Source organism: Mya arenaria, chromosome 2 (genome assembly GCF_026914265.1).
Source record: "Mya arenaria isolate MELC-2E11 chromosome 2, ASM2691426v1".
Lineage (NCBI taxonomy): Eukaryota > Metazoa > Mollusca > Bivalvia > Myida > Myidae > Mya > Mya arenaria.
The window spans coordinates 70,498,123-70,515,537 of NC_069123.1; the positions used below are offsets into that span (position 1 = coordinate 70,498,123).

Genomic DNA, 17,415 nt, shown 5'->3' on the forward strand with positions numbered 1-17,415 from the left:
ATTACAGTACATTGCTTTATTTCCACAAGTTCATGAATACAACAAAATATGAATTTACTTAAGATATTGATATGATTTACACTTACGGAGTCGCCTAGCTAGTGAACGAGAACATGAATAAAAATAGTGAACGTGCTATTTATAATATCCCAGTTTCATTTGCTTATAACTCGATCTCGAGAAATAGAATACACAAATATGCCGTAGCAAATACATCTGCTGTACACCAAAGATAAGATTGCTAATTTAGTAATCTCATAAAAAAATCAAAAAAATAAAATTTCGTGAGATGCCAGTGGTCCAAGAGAACTCCGACGACGATTCCGCGATGCCTTTTCTTGCTTAACCCGAGCGTGTTACCAGACGACTCAGCGTACGCGAACGACACATTGCTCGACGATGACACCACAGTATTGAGCGTCGTTGACATGCACACCACCAGATATGAGGTAAGATAACATGTAGCATCGAAACAGTAGCCAATGATTATAACCATATTTGATTTATAAACTATTAAGTTGGTTTCCGATTGCAAACGGCGCATTGTACCACCAGAGATGAGGTAAGATAACATGTAGCATCGAAACACTAGCCAATGATTATATCCATAATTGATTTATAAACTATTAAGTTGGTTTCTGATTGCATAACGTATTTAATTTCAGCTTTCCGACATCGGCGACCATGTCCTTCCGGTGTTGAATGTCACTGCGTTTGATGAGTCTTACTACTCGTTCTACACTGGAACAGATGACAGCCACATATAGGACATTTCCTTTGACGTCACCGGCCGGAACGTAACCGAGTAGTGGAACAGTCTTACTATGGGGCCCTGACGGAGACTATCTTGGAGGACCGCGGCATCGAGGCCGAGCTTGTGCAGATGGCTGAAAAGTCGGACGACTTGGAGAGAGGAGGCAACGTCCGTTGTCTGCGTCAAGACAACGCCATACGGATGCTTGCAGACGAGTACTTGAATGGAGATATTAGGACTTATGAGTACCTAGGAAGGATTGGAGACGTATATCGTCTGCGGATGTGATTTGCTGCCACATCTACATCACTGTTATTATTCTATCTCTCAGTCAGCAATCTTGATACATTGTTACATTGTTAAACACATTAACCTTGTGAAAAATGTATTATATTATGCCTGTCAATAAAAAAATGTTAATGTAACGCCGTTTGATTTTTTCTGTACCCACTGAAAATGGTGCAATTCCGAATGCCTGAAATGATTTAAAAGATTATTTAAGACATTATGCTATTTTTGATAAATATTCACTTCTATATATCTAAGAGAACGACAGTTATCAAAGATAAGACATCAAACTGGGCCTTTCTGGACCGGGCCTTTCTGGTACTTGGCCTTTCTGGAAGTGGGCCTTTTTGTCCCGCATTCATCCAAATATATGTGTTGCTTTTAAAATGTTAGCATTCGCTGGCCTTTTTAATTCACGGAAAAGCATTTAGAGAATCAGATTATTTATGTGTTATGTTAAAAGGGGTATTTGGGGCGACATCAAGCTACTGTACATAGTAGTCGATTGTTAGGGGAGACTACTGCGTCGGAAAACATTTTAAAACGGCTGACTTCCCTTATTGATAATTTAGCCATGTTTACACTAAAAACTTCGACAGTGAAGCCTAGAAACATCTCTCTGAATAACCTTTAATGGTAACTAGTTTGTACAATTATTTGTTGTTTTTTTCTTATCAACATTTTGTTTCCTTAACGCCACACTTCAACTGTAACTCCACAATATTTAACACTGCATTGTTAAATAAAAACACAAAAGTTGATCTGTCAACAAAGCATCACCATATTTTAGCCACAGTGGCTTGATGACAAAGGCTCATTAAAGTCACAATAAATCATTTCAACTAGGCAAAATTATATTTTATACATACTTGAACATGTATATCACCAAAATAATACATTGCCATAAACATAAAACGAGATTTGACAAAGTTCAAATTGTTTGAGAGAAACAATATACGACGAAAATGCTTCAAAATGCGAATTATCACAAGCGCTAGCCAGACATTGTTCTGTCAAAATGACGTAGTACCCGGTTCGCCTTAATCGATTAGTGAAAGCGGCTGAAGGACGGGAACCATCGGAAAAGCGTTGAGTGTTCCGGTGGTTCCCGCCCTTCAGCCGCTTTTGCTAATCGATGAAGGGGAGCTGGGTACCACAGCATTTTGACAGAACAATGTCTGGCTAGCGCTTGTGATAATTCGCATTTTGAAGCATTTTCGTCGTATACTGTTTCTCTCGACAAGAATACCAGTTTTAACGTGTATATAATGGGCCACTGCATCTATGAGCCAGGTATTTTGTTTGTAGCTTACAAAGAAGTTATAATTTCCGACGAGAATTGGTCTTTGTTTACATTTTCGCCGGGCGAACATTCTTCACTTGTTACAGTATAGGGTATTTTTTAATTTTGTCAAATCTCGTTTTATGTTTATGGCAATGTATTATTTTGATGATATGCATGTTCAAGTATGTATAAAATATAATTTTGGCTAGTTGAAATTAATTATTGTGACCTTAATGAGCCTTTGTCATCAAGCCACTGTGATTTTAGCTATCTAGCAGGTGCCTGTTATCTTTCTGCTCAATATACTTAGCGCTGGGATCTGTCATTCTTGGCTAGGAAAACAACAAGTGGGATATGGATGCGTAGAGTCGCCAAAACAAAAATTGTCAAAGACTCTGAAGCGGCTGTTTATATGGACTATATACAGTAAGGGGCTCACTCAGTTATTTTGGGTTTCCTGCTTATAGGCCGGATCATCTCTGGCGTCGGCATTAGCATCATCGGCTTTGACACCAGGGACCTGAAATAGCATTTCCTGCACTATGGTAGTATTTTGAATAATATCATTCAAATGATACTAAACTAAACATGCGGTGATAATCACCTTTTTGCTATATTTTTGAATGTATGGAGTATTGTCCTACAATGGTATCAAAAAGTACATCAATGACTTACAGTGGAACGCGCAGTTCTCTTTGCTTGCTTTCTGTGATATCTACTGTACTCCGCTCAAATACACTCCTAAATGTATATTTTTATGCCCCCCTTCGAAGAAGAGGGGTATATTGCTTTGCACAGGCATGTCGGTATGTCGGTCCGTCGGTCCGTCGGTAGACCAAAGCTTGTCCGAGTGATAACTCAACAATTCCTGGACGTATGGTCATCAAACTTGACATGAAGGTTGGGCCTGACCAGTAGATGACCTCTAATGATTTTAGGGCTCATCAGGTCAAAGGTCAAGGTCACAGTGACCTTTAATGGTATTTTTTTTTTAAAGCTTATCTGAGTGATAACTCAACAATGCCTAGACCTATGGTTATCAAACTTGATATGGGAGTTGAGCCTGACCAGTAGATGACCCCTATTATTTTTGGGGGTCATCGGGCCAAAGGTCAAGGTCACAGTGACCTTGAATGGTCAAAGGTTGTCCGAGTGATAACTCGACAATGCCTGCACCCATGGCCCTCATAATTGAATTGGAGGTTGGGCCTGACTAGTAGCTGACCCCTATTGTTTTTGGGGCTCATCGGGTCAAAGGTCAAGGTCACAGTGACCTTGAATGGTAAAAGGTTGTCCGAGTGATAACTCAACAATGCCTGCACCCATGGCCCTCAAACTTGACTTGGAGGTTGGGCTTGACCAGTAGCTGACCCCTATTGATTTAGAGCTCATCGGGTCAAAGGTCAAGGTCACAGTGACCTTGAATGGTAAAAGGTTGTCCGAGTGATAACTCGACAATGTCTGCACCCATGGCCCTCATAATTGAATTGGAGGTTGGGCCTGACCAGTAGATGACCCCTATTGTATTTGGGGGTCAACGGGCCAAAGGTCAAGGTCACAGTGACCTTGAATGGTAAAAAGTTGTCCATGTGATAACTCGACAATGCCTGCACCCATGGCCCTCAAACTTGACTTGGAGGTTGGGCCTGACCAGTAGCTGACCCCTATTGTTTTTTGGGCTCATCGGGTCAAATGAATGGTAAAAGGTTGTCTGTCTGATAACTCAACAATGCCTGCACCTATGGCCCTCAAACTTGACTTGGAGGTTGGGCCTGACCAGTAGATGACCCCTTTTGTTTTTGGGGGTCATCAGGCCAAAGGTCAAGGTCACAGTGACCTTGAATGGTAAAAGGTTGTCTGAGTGATAACACGACAATGCCTGCACCTATGGCCCACAAACTTGACTTGGAGGTTGGGCCTGACCAGTAGATGACCCCTATTGTTTTTGGGGGTCATCGGGCCAAAGGTCAAGGTCACAGTGACCTTGAATGGTAAAAGGTTGTCCAAGTGATAACTCGACAATGCCTGCACCCATGGCCCACAAACTTAACTTGGAGGTTGGGCCTGGCCAGTAGATGACCCCTATTGCTTTTGGGGGTCATCGGGCCAAAGGTCAAGGTCACAGTGACCTTGAACGGTAAAAGGTTGTCCAAGTGATAACTCGACAATGCCTGCACCCATGGCCCACAAACTTGACTTGGAGGTTGGGCCTGGCCAGTAGATGACCCCTATTGTTTTGGGGGTCATCGGGCCAAAGGTCAAGGTCACAGTGACCTTGAATGGTAAAAGGTTGTCCGAGTAATAACTCAACAATGCCTAGACCTATGGCCCACAAACTTGACTTGGAGGTTGGGCCTGACCAGTAGATGACCCCTTTTGTTTTTCGGGGTCATCGGGCTGAAGGTCAAGGTCACAGTGACCTTGAATGGTAAAAGGTTGTCCGAGTAATATCTCAATGCCTGAACCTATGATCATCAAACCTGACCAGGAGATGACACTTATTGATTTTAGGAGTCGTTGGGTCAAAGGACAAGTTCACAGTGACCTTGAATGCGAAAATATTTCAAGTGATAATTCGACAATGCCTGCAACCATGGCCCTCAAACTTGACTTGGTGTTGTGTCTGACCTGTAGATGACCCCTTATGATTTAGGGGTCATCAAGTCAAAGGTCAAGGTTACAGTGACCTTGAATGAAAAAAAGCTTGTCTGTGTGATAACTTGTCAATGCCTGCACCCATGGCCCTCAAACTTGACAGTTAGATTTTTGGTGACCAGCTGATGACTCCTATGGATTTTGAGGTCATAGATTCAAAGGTCATGGTCATAACACACTCTGTCCTCAAACTTAGAATGGTCATAATCTTATAACTGCCTCAACGGCATCCAATGTCAGTGACAAATCAGCTGTCATTTCGGTCCATGCATATTTCATTCAATTGTCCATATAATCCTGACAACATGGCGCTCAGGGGGGGCATAATGTTTGACAAACATCTCTTGTTCTAAGTGAATTATAATATACACAGTTAGCTATTTCTATGTTTATAAAATGTTTATTTTATGCATTTGCCATTTTAAATACATTGTACCAAACTGGATACTGGCAGTCCCAGCAGATATAATTCCCACACTTTTTGGCAAAATATGGCAATATTGTCTTACACATGGCTTTCCCCAAAAAATATTCAGAAACAATGATACCGTAAATGGTGTGTTCTGGTGCTATCTTAACACATTTAACTGTAATTTATTGAAATATTTTTTTGTGATTTTCATGTTTCCTTTTTAAATAAACCTTAATTATACAATTTTTATCCACCAATGAACTTACTTGTGCCTGTCAACCCTGCTTTTGCTCCTGTCACTGAAATTTGTGCATCTTTTCGCGTTGTAACCACTCTCTTTGCAGAAATTCTTGCAGCCGCCATCTTGGTTACTTCTGAGTCGCTTTAAAGTGTCTGTCTGTCTACTGATGTTATTTCTGTCGAAAATGATGCATTGTTACCATTCCCTTTTTCCCAGTCAACATTGTTTCTGCTTGCATCACCTATTATTGTGGCCTGTCAGCATTGTTACCATTCCCTTCCTCCCCTGTCCACGTTGTTACTTTGTCTACATTGTCCACACAACTGTCCACGTTGTTACTTTGTCTACATTGTCCACACAACTGTCCACGTTGTTACTTTGTCTACATTGTCCACACAACTGTCCACGTTGTTACTTTGTCTACATTGTCCACACAACTGTCCACGTTGTTACTTTGTCTACATTGTCCACACAACTGTCCACGTTGTTACTTTGTCTACATTGTCCACACAACGTCGTTACTTCACTGTCCACGTTGTTACTTTGTCTACATTGTCCACACAACTGTCCACGTTGTTACTTTGTCTACATTGTCCACACAACTGTCCACGTTGTTACTTTGTCTACATTGTCCACACAACTGTCCACGTTGTTACTATGTCTACATTGTCCACACAACTGTCCACGTTGTTACTTTGTCTACATTGTCCACACAACTGTCCACGTTGTTACTTTGTCTACATTGTCCACACAACTGTCCACGTTGTTACTTTGTCTACATTGTCCACACAACGTCGTTACTTCACTGTCCACGTTGTTACTTTGTCTACAATGTCCACACACTTTTTTAATGTGAAGCTTGGATCAGCATCAGTGTCCCTTATTTAATATAATAACACTTCATCTTTTGGAAAAGGTGATTTGCTAATGTATCCCATTGTACCCCATTAAACAAAGTGTGTAGGTGGGGGGGATAAAAAGGAGTGAGCATTTCAGTAAGTCTTGTCTGGACATAAACTGGGATACAAGAATCTTTATTTAAAGTTGGGTATTCGCCCAATGATTTATTTTCTGACATGAATAGCAATCATACATAACATATCAAAACATGATAAAGAGCTGGTGACCTGGAAATAAAAGTTTTGAATAGGTACAATATTGGATAGTGATAACATAAACTAGTTTTCCCGGCTGTACGCGCAATACACACACGCATGGTTCCTCTTGTTAACATATTGCTGTAAAATAGTTAGTTCTTTCAAGAGTATAAATTACTGATCATCAAATGCATTATTTAAAGCAGCAAATTGTTAGCTAAGGCATGGTTGCTCCTATGATTGGTTCATTACCTACCGACAGGTAACCATCCAAATCTCTGCCTGGCCACCGTCCTAACAATATAAGCACCTACAACTGTGTAAGAATATTAATTGAAAATGCCAAATCATGACACCTAAATATAAGCCCTTGTAATTTAATTTGATAATTTTTATTTATATATTCAAAATGCCCGCTGAAATCTTTTCTGGTATTTGATTGCATCATGATTAGGGTCAAGTTACAAATCATATTTTTTTACAGAGTAATGGCCCGTTTTCACTTCAATAATTTAACACATTTAAGAGAGTTATGCCTATTTTCAACTTAGGATTTTCCAAAATTTGGTGGTCAGAACGAAACATTATAACACATACATTAGATTTTAAAACATGTTGTTATGTGTTAAACACTATTAAATACTGGTCTAGTTTAACTTGGTAACAATCCACCAATGTTTGGAGTTATGGCCCCTTTTCAAAGACCTAGTTTACCATTTCTGTGTTCAGGCACCATGTTGGTAAGTTTGTGACTCCTTCGACAGCTCTAGATATTATTTGTTCTAACGTATAAAATAGTCACTATAAATGTAAAAATGTATATACATAATGTATCTTCATATACGCGTATATGTATATTTCTTAAATATAAATATAATTGTATTTATATTCAAGAAATAGGCAAAGAAAATCATTGGGTTTTAAAGTACATTTGTTACGGGATGCACTTGAAGTGTAGTATATATACTGGTAAGCATTAAACAACAAAATCTGTAACTTTGAACCAATTTCAGATGGAGGTGACTGAGAAAGGTGAGGTGACTGGAGTTCTGTCTGAGGATGTGTCCTTGCTGCTGCAGAAGGCCACGGAGCACCTAGGCGATGCGGCTGGGGAGTTTACCTTTCTCATACAGGCTGGGGAAGATGGGGCGACCACTGTACAGGCCATACCCGCAAACACGTTAGGGGAGAGTGTGCAAGGGGACAATGTGGACCTTGGCAACAAGGGTAATGACAATGACTATCAAAAAATGTTCTACAAGCTGTTGGAAGATTTTGAAGAGAAAGAGTCTGAGTTACAAGAGTTGAAAGAAGCGGCATTGCAGGTGGTTATTGCAACCAGCCAGCTGATTTTTCCTCCAGCAAGGATGCATATAGGTAGTTTGGTGTCAACACAGAATGTGGCTGCAGCCCTACACCGCTGTTCTGATCATATCAAACATGTACAGAAGAAGGTTGCACACCTACAGTTGGAGAGGAGTGAGGGCAACAGGGAGATGTTGGCCGAGCAACTAGATAAGCTAAGTCAGTGCTCCAACTACCAGAGCCTGTTGGCTGACCTCAGCAGTATATTTGGAAGCCAAGGTAACATTGTTAAAAGAGAATTTCAATTGAGTGGTAAACTTTATTATTATAACATCAGAAGTATACAATAGTGTAAAAATGTGTAACTAAAAACATTTTTGGCTGCATGACATTGATGTAGTTTGACTCTATGCTCTGAATATTCAGTTTGGACATTGTAATACAATATGATTTAAGATCAAAATGATCAACACGTCCTATAATATATTAAAACAATATGTTTGCAAGTTTATATTTCTTTACAGGTATTCGTCCCGGGAAGATCTTCAACCAGATGAAGTCCAGCTGTCATGATAGCTCAACAAATCATGCTAAACAGGATTCGAAGTGTACACAAATTGAACCACAAAATAGTGTTACGGAAAATAATACAAATGACAATATCATCACTGTGACAGTAGATGACTTTAAAAAAGAACAAGAGGAGAAAGCTGCCAAGGCTCCTGTACGTGTAGCTACAAGAGCTCGCACCAGATCAATGGTTGAAGTTAAGGGCATTGGAGGAAAACATAGTACCCATAAACGTTCACCAGCGGTTATTAAAGCTGTGACACGTCCAGGAGAGAAAGAGATTGTAGAACGATTGTATTCTTGTAAAGAGGAAACTGATCATGACGATGAGGATGGAAATGGAATTGTTGAAGAGAATGCAAATGATGAAGAAAGTAAAACAGTAGAAGTGTTTGCTCTTGATGGCACACAAATTAAAGGTACTGATAAGAAACATAAGAAGATTTTCAGGCCAAGCCTGAAAATGCGAATGATTGTAACACTTAATTTTTCTGTCTGTATTAGAAATATTTTAGCTAATCTGTATTTCAAAATCAAACATAGATGTTTTGTCAACTAACCTTGGTGTCAGCATACAAAATCTTTAACCTTGGACCTAAAATCTGATATTCACATGAGACCATCAGGCTTGGTGTATTGGTGAGTTATGTCCCTTGTTCAACTGAAAAAAAAAGGATATCGTGAAAGTCCTCTCATAGACTGCAATGGCTAGAGCATTGATAACTGGTATATAGCATTTTCAACTGGTCCTCTGCAAATGCCTTTCAAATCGTGACCCTAGGGTCAAAGCTTGCCCAAACAGACCTATAAAGAGAAATCTTTAAAATATTCTCATGGACAGCAATGGATCAAGTGGCCCCTACCAAGTTTGTTCGAATTATGACCCCAAGGTCAAAATAAGCTTCACCCTTGGGGCAACCTTTGTTATATAGACTTATATATTTATTGGGAAATCATGGAAAATCATTTTACTAACCTCAATAGCTAAAGCTAAATTATTTCCCTTTGGAAGTTTTCTTAAAATTACGTTTTTGAACTTCAAAGGAAACAGTTTTATACATTATATCACTTTTGTATAGAGTTATACACTTCAAAACTATATCTTAAATAGAAGCCATGTAGAGTTTCATGTTTTAACAAGGTTATTTGGTAGCATTTAGGGAAAGAAGAAAGAATTAATATTTATATGCCGTTTGCAAGTTGTTAAATGATTGTGGTCAATTTTACCGATCAAATTGTAATTGAGCATTGTATAAATCTTATGTGAGTAATATTAGAACTTGTTCAAACCAAAAATCATTGATTGAAAGAATAACAAAGTCTTTACTGCCAGTTGAGGTGAACATGGATGCAGAGATGTTGTCAGACGGTGATGGGGATGCAGATATGGAGGGTGTGGAAGACTTGGAGGACTTGGAATCAGATGGTGGAGACATACAGGGGGACACAGAGGACCAGGCTACACAGACTGGGAACGATAAAGCTGCCAGTCTCGCCAGAACTAACTACATCAAGGTTTGAAACATTGATATTAGCTGGACTGGTCTTAACTAATAAACAAGATGTTCCAATGAAATGTAATACACATCTTGCCAGAGACATTTTGCACATGTATAGTTAGGCCAATAACTGACTTTAATAGTTGTGAAGTTATGTCCAGTTTTTTACTGAAAATATCAACAGCAGTGGTGATTGCTCTGCTGCACGTTTGTTAAGATTTTTGTATAGAAGGTCAGTGATTGTATTCAATTAATGTCTCATTCAATGCAAAATATCATCATAGTTTTAGGACATTTCCTAACTTGAAAGGGTCTCTCTCGTGGTTTTTAAAATGCACTCTTTCTTTAATTATGAAATAAAGTTTGGCAGAATTTAAGGAGTGTTAAAACCATAATACCTAAAGCTGGAATCCTTCAAAAAATGTTGATATTTTCTCAAATATTGTCTTTAAGTTCAATTTTTAGCCGGATTTTTCATCGAAAAATTACGGGTTATAGAATGGCGAAAACCGGGCGGTTGGGCGGGCGGGCGTTAACAATTTTGCGTAAAGTTTTCATTTTATGTAATAAAATCAAGAGTTTTTATCCAATGGTAATCAAACTTCATACAATGGTAGAGCATAATGAGAGGAAGTACAGTGTACAATAACATTAACTCTATTCTTGCTTTTTACTGAGTTATTGTCCCTTGTTACTTTTTTTTGTCTGGAGTATAACTTGAAAAGTACTGGATGGAATTCATTGAAACTTCATACAATGGTAAAGCACAGTGAGAGGAAGTGCAGTGTACAATAACCATAACTCTATTCTTGCTTATTACTGAGTTATTGCCCCTTGTTATTTTTTTGTCCGGAGTATAACTTGGAAAATACTGGATGGAATTCATTGGAACTTCATACAATGGTGAAGCACAGTGAGAGGAAGTGCAGTGTTCAAGAACCATAACTATACCTAAACTAATTACTGAGTTATTGCCCTTTATTTGGTTTTTTTGCTGTCAATTTTTTTCAAGACATTAACTTGCAAACTACTAGATGGAATTTATTCAAACTTCATACAATGGTAAAGCACAATGAGAGGAAGTGAAGTGCACAAGAACCATAACTCTATTTCAGCTTATTACAAAGTTACTGCCCTTTGTTACTTTTTCTTGTCCGGAGCATAACTTAAAAACTATTGGATGGAATTAAATAAATCTTCTTAAATGATAGATCATAATGAGAGGGAGTGCAGTGTACAGGAACCGCAATTCTATTTCAGCTAATTACAGAGTTACTGCCCTTTGTTACTTTTTCTTGTCCAGAGCATAACTTAAAAACTATTGGATGGAATTTAATAAAACTTCATACAGTGATAGATCATAATGAGAGGAAGTGTAATGTACAGGAACTGCAATTCTTTTTCAGCCAATTACAGAGTTATTGCCCTTTGTTACTTTTTTCTTGTCCGAAGCATAACTTGAAAAGTATTGGATGGAATTTAATAAAACTTCATACAGTGATAGATCATAATGAGAGGGAGTGCAGTGTACAGGAATTGCAATTCTATTTCAGCTAATTACAGAGTTACTGCCTTAGAAGAAAGAATTCCACGGCCATAAAAATTCATTATTTTTTGTCAAATCTTTATAAAACTTGCTCAGAATATTTGTCTACTTGTTGTCTTAAACATTTGTGAATATGGGTCACCTCAGATCAAAAACTAGGTCAAATCTTAGGAAATATTTCCCAATGTCATAAAAATATTCTCAAATTTTCATGAAACTTTTACAAAAAAAATTTCTTCAGGATATCTTAGTCTCATTAAAGTGTAATAAAAAATTAGCAAAAATTTCATTTTTTTTCTAATTTTCTTTTCAATTTTCATGACATTTGGTTACTTTACATACATACACACATTCGCACACATGCTTTCACACTGGCACACACACCATTGATCTTTCAGCACCACAGTGAAACTACAGACTACCACTCTGGCACCATTAAGTATAAATATGGGTCTTTTGGGTTAAAAATACTATCTCAAATATTAGGTTTGCAAAATTGCATCATCGAATAAAAAATCCAGCTTTAATGCGGCATTGCCGCATTGGCGTCTTGTTGATACCATTAGTAAAGGGTTTCAGCAGTTTCATCGTTGCATGATGTTTTTTTCTTGATTTTATCGGCATGGGTTCGTACCCCACTGAATACTTTTTTTAATGCTATAACTGTAATTTTTTTTGCAATTTAGATATTCTTGAGTAAATAATAAGGAAAACTTACTTTTGGTCCAAAAACATCTGCGAAGCCCTTTAATAAAAATAATTTTGCATGTATATTCTATGCTTCTTCTTTTCTTCTTGCAATTGCTGAAGGCAACAACATGTTCATTTTAAGTAATCATAATAAAACAGCACAAACATACAGTATTTACATCTTTGATAGTTGCTTTGAAATTAATAAAACAACTAATATACTAGTAATCAAGTACACTATGTTGTTATGATCAAGAATGATTAAGTAACCTTGTGTATATCTAATTAAGTATTTCAAAGAAAATAATAAGTCTCAGATGAATATGTTGGGGCTTAATTAATTTGATTTTTGATGATCATTATAAATGTCCAATACTTAAACAAATTGTTGATCAACTAATTTCAGCGAGCACCCAGGGGTACTGGCAGCACAAAGTGTGGAGAATGCGGTAAGAAGTTTCAGTGTGAAGCGATCTTGAAGGCTCACATGCGCACACACACAGGGGAGAAACCATTCAAGTGTGACGAGTGTGGAGCAGAGTTCAGGGTGCGGTCTTACCTCATAGAGCACATGAGAAAACACACAGGTAAATGATTAGAAAAACAAAAATTTGTGAAATATAACATATGTGCTGTAATGTAATATTGAAAAATCGTTGCGGGTAAGATTGTTGAAAAACTTCAGTATAAGTTCTGAATTCATTATATAGGTAAATGTTTCTTCTGTTTTGCGTATTGTAAAGATGACATTCCGTAATCATACACCATATTTTCATTACTTTGAAAATTGCCAAACTTTCACGTATTCTTGCATTACCTGATGGCATTGCCTTACACTTGGTTACAGTCTTTCATTATATTGAGGTTTTATACAGAAACAGAAATACAAGGTTGTCCATAAGTTTTCTGTACTAAACAATGTACTAGGTGTCTCCAAAAGCTGTAGTTTTGAAATACATTGAGGATAATTGTTTGTTTCATTGTTAGATGGTAATATATTTCACCAAGTGAGTACCATAAGCTATATTTCACAAGTGGCAGTGCCACAAGTTAAATATTTACTTTTGGTGTTCAGGATAACATATATTCTGACCTTATAGGCAATCTTGAGGTTCATGTTCTCATACATTCACTCTGCCCAGTGTTTTAATATTAATGATTTATAATAGAAAATTGAATGCAGACGTTAATATTTTATTGTTTACCTTCATTGAACACTGACGTCATTTGAAAATCATGAGATTTAAAATGGCCCTTCTGAATGAAGATTTCCAAGCACACTTGTGGTGTTTTTTTTGCAAAATATGGCTCATTTTTAATTGGAAGACAGTAAAAATTGATCAAATTGAGTGTAGCAATACTCAACTCACATGCAATAAAAACATAAAAAACCTCAATTACATACCTATTTGGCTAGTATTGTCTGCTTTCAAGTCCAAAAGCCATTTTTGCAATTTAGCATCTAAAAAGACAATACTTGTATATTGACAGAGGTATTAGCTATAGTCTATACAAGTGTTGTGAAGCAATTATCAAAAAAAGGCAAATGACAGTTTTCACATCCAGTTGCAACACACTAGAACATAGTAGTTTTTCTCAATGTCAAATTTTTCCATATGAAATTTCAACTTAACATTGCACTTGCTTCATAAAAAAACTGATGTTGAAAAACTCCTATGGATAAGTTACAAGTAGAGAAATGCTTATAAATGCCATAGTGACTTTGTGGTCTGCAGCACATTACACTCAGTGTTCATATTGAATGTTGCATCATTTTGCTATTCCTTTTTTTAATAATTGATTACAAAAACACTTAATATAGTTATACATTTTGTATTTTCTAAAGGTAAGGTGTGTACATTTTTTTTGACATGACTCTGACTGGCTTGTATGTCCAAACAGTTCAAAGACGGTTCTGAATATGTCAGTAATAATTATATAACATTATATAATCTGCCAACATGTGAAAAAAAATACATAAAAAGCTTACATTACATTACACATTGTTTGATGTGTAAATTATGTATACATTGTAGTGGTAAAATATCTAACCACTTCATTTTCTTTGTAGGAGAAAAGCCATTCCAATGTAAGGACTGTGATGCTTCGTTCAGTAGGGCAACAGAGTTCTCCATTCACAAGCGTAAACATAATGAAAATAGTGTGTTCAAGTGCCACATATGTGAAAAAACATTGCTGAAGAAAGTCTTGTATGACAACCACATGCTCAAGCACACTGCAAACAGGGAGTGGAAATGTAGACTGTGTAGCTTCGCTTTCTATGAAAAACAACATCTGAAGAGCCACATGGGCAACGTTCATCAGGTCAGTTACGACACTGGTAAGCCCCTGGAAAAGGGGATGAAATCCCCGGGGGTGCAGCTGAAGAAGGAGTGTGAGATATGTCACAAGATGATCCGTGTTTATGGTATGAAAGCTCACATGGACATCCATGCAAACAACCGTAAGTACGAGTGTGGGGTATGTGGAGCTAAATTCATACAGCGTGGAACCTTAAAACTGCACATGAAACGCCATGAGGATGTGAGGGATCATGAATGCGATCACTGCGAAAAGACGTTTGTACGTTTGGCAGAACTCCGCACTCATATGAAGTGCCATGCTATTGATGAAAATGGTGAAAGAGTGGGCTTGAAGTGTGAACACTGTGGAAAAATACTGATGCGTAAGGAGAGTTATCTAGAGCATCTCAGGATCCATGAAGGAACAAAGAACTTTAAATGTGGCGACTGCGGAAAGGAGTTCTTTACCAAGCGTACATTGAAAAGTCACATAAAAGCCAGCCATGAGAAAAGTGTTGTTATGTTTGGATGTGAACAATGCGGAAGAGAGTTTGACAGGCCAGCTAAACTGACCAAGCACATGAAAATACATTCTCAAAACAATAAAGAAGTGTATAAATGTGAGGTTTGTAACGAAACCTTTCCCTCGCTGACAGGGAGAAGCCTACATATGAAGCACAAACATAGAGAGGTATATGCAGGAATGGTGAATAAGCCATATGACTGTACTGTATGCTCCAAGAAGTTTAAATCTGCAAATGGACTGTACCAGCATATGAAGCTTCATGAGGCGGCAAGTGTTGTTAGTGAGGAACTCCAAATTGAAGAAATTCAAGATATAGAGACAATTATTGGGAATGAAAATGTGCGATTCAAGTGCACCACTTGTAATGGGATTTACACCCATGACGCCTTTAAGGATCATGAGTGTTCGGAGCAGCCCCTTCCGGAACAAGAGGTGTTCCTCGCTGTCAAATACACATGATGGAGTGATACAGATAGGGGTGATCTAAACTGAGGAACAGTCTAAATGCTTAAGCTTTAGACACTAGAGCATCACATAGTTTTAGGTCTTCAACCTAGAATCTGGATTTCGATGGCCTCATTTAGAAATGTCGTAGCTACAAAAGCCGCTGTTTTCAGTAGCAACACTTTTAATTTTTAATCTTTGTAATTTGATCACACCTTTTTTTAAAAACATGCCGAAGTAACAAACATGCCGAAGTAACGATTTCTGAAGGTTCGGCATTTTCGCTTCTCTGCGAGATGTCCAATCATTGCTCGACATTTTGATCACATTATACAACACCATTTTCTCATTAGACTATTTAATTGGCATTTTGCAGTTAGATGCGACACACCTTTAGGATTTTAGTGATGTAAAAATTCCGAAACAGAAAAAATGCAGCTTCGGCATTTTGATGTGAGGCCATCGATTTTATGTTTGAATTGGAGAAAAAATTATGTTGTACTACGGTAGTATTTCAGTTTTCAAATACATGTCTGCTATATCTACTGTATAAACAGTTGGTAGAACACAAATTTCTACCTTGAGTATTGAATAAGCAGTGTGTCTGTTTTTGAAGCACCATTTTTTAGCTTCAACTTGTGAAAAAGTGGCACATATGGTCTTGTTAATATGCATGTATTTATTGTTATTTGCCCAATTATTTATTATGTATTAATTTAAACGAACATAGAAAAAATCTCTTTTGTGCATGTATGATATTCAAGTGTGTCCTTGTAGATATATATTACAAGCTCTAATTAATGTGTAGGAGATCTCTTCATGGGAATATTCTCTGACTCTGGGACCTGCAAAAATGTGCAGCCAATTTCTCTTTATAACAATGTATGGGTCTCTCATTACCCTAAAGGGTTTTTGAATAATACATATAACTCTCAGAAAACTATGTTTGACCTTTGAATATTTAATCTATTGTATGCATACATCTTTAAAATTAAGTTAATCCTTTTTAATTTTTATTAGTGAAATAAAATGTATTTATTTGATCTGTGTTATCACCTCACAATAATTCTTATTTTATGTAACAAATTATCAAGCTACCTCTATTGACTCATATATACTTCTCTCAAAATTTACTGACATAAAAAATGCATCCAAAAACAGAAGGTTCCTACTGCCTGGGTACTGGAAAGGTTTGTGTGTGAGGAGCTTCATGTTGTCATAATTGTGGTGAAATAAATCAGTTTTGAAAAATTAATTTGTTGTATACGCTGTTCATCACCAGTTTACTCATGGAATAAAGTCAAACCAGTCAAAGAAAAGTTCCTGATAACCTAATTCTGTAGCAGTCAGTAGCGATAGAACAGAAGCATCCTATTATAAGTTGTATATTTCCCTTGTCCTCAAATTTACTAAAATACATGTACTATTATTTCCAAATAAAATGAGTAAAAGATGATAGTGGATAGACCCACAGTCCCCCAGTAAGTATCACATGGCAATACATATAATCTTCATAACACTGAGACTCGCTGAAACTCAAATTTAAGGCATTTGGGTCTGCCAACAACAGGCAGAACTATGAATGCAAACAAAGTGTGGGAACTTTAAACGCAGCTTTAAATCTGTATGAAATGTTGAGGGTGACTGGTTTGACATGAGTGTCATCAGTGCAAATTTTTAATATGAACATGCTTTGATTAACTGACTGACAAACATGTTTTGCTCATTTTATTTGTAATTTAATAGTGTGTTTTTTCATAAGAATTATAACCCTGTTTGGTAACAGTTGGATGACAAGAA

General features: G+C 37.3%; 1 protein-coding gene across 1 annotated transcript; it reads left to right on the forward strand.

The window, feature by feature from the left end:
• The first annotated feature begins 1,618 nt into the window (after positions 1-1,618).
• LOC128242436 (zinc finger protein 420-like) lies at positions 1,619-17,069 on the forward strand. Its single transcript, XM_052959590.1, has 6 exons — positions 1,619-1,678; positions 7,746-8,316; positions 8,562-9,026; positions 9,941-10,122; positions 12,749-12,929; positions 14,414-17,069. Exons 1-6 carry the CDS (start codon positions 1,676-1,678, stop codon positions 15,628-15,630), a joined length of 2,619 nt encoding a protein of 872 aa, XP_052815550.1. The 5' UTR covers positions 1,619-1,675; the 3' UTR covers positions 15,631-17,069.
• The last annotated feature ends 346 nt before the right edge of the window (positions 17,070-17,415 follow it).

Bases quoted from the DNA above. Each gene is read 5' to 3' on its own strand.
- LOC128242436 (XM_052959590.1), top strand. The intron at 8,317-8,561 runs GTAACATTGTTA...ATTTCTTTACAG, and splicing joins CAGTATATTTGGAAGCCAAG to GTATTCGTCCCGGGAAGATC. The intron at 10,123-12,748 runs GTTTGAAACATT...AACTAATTTCAG, and splicing joins CCAGAACTAACTACATCAAG to CGAGCACCCAGGGGTACTGG.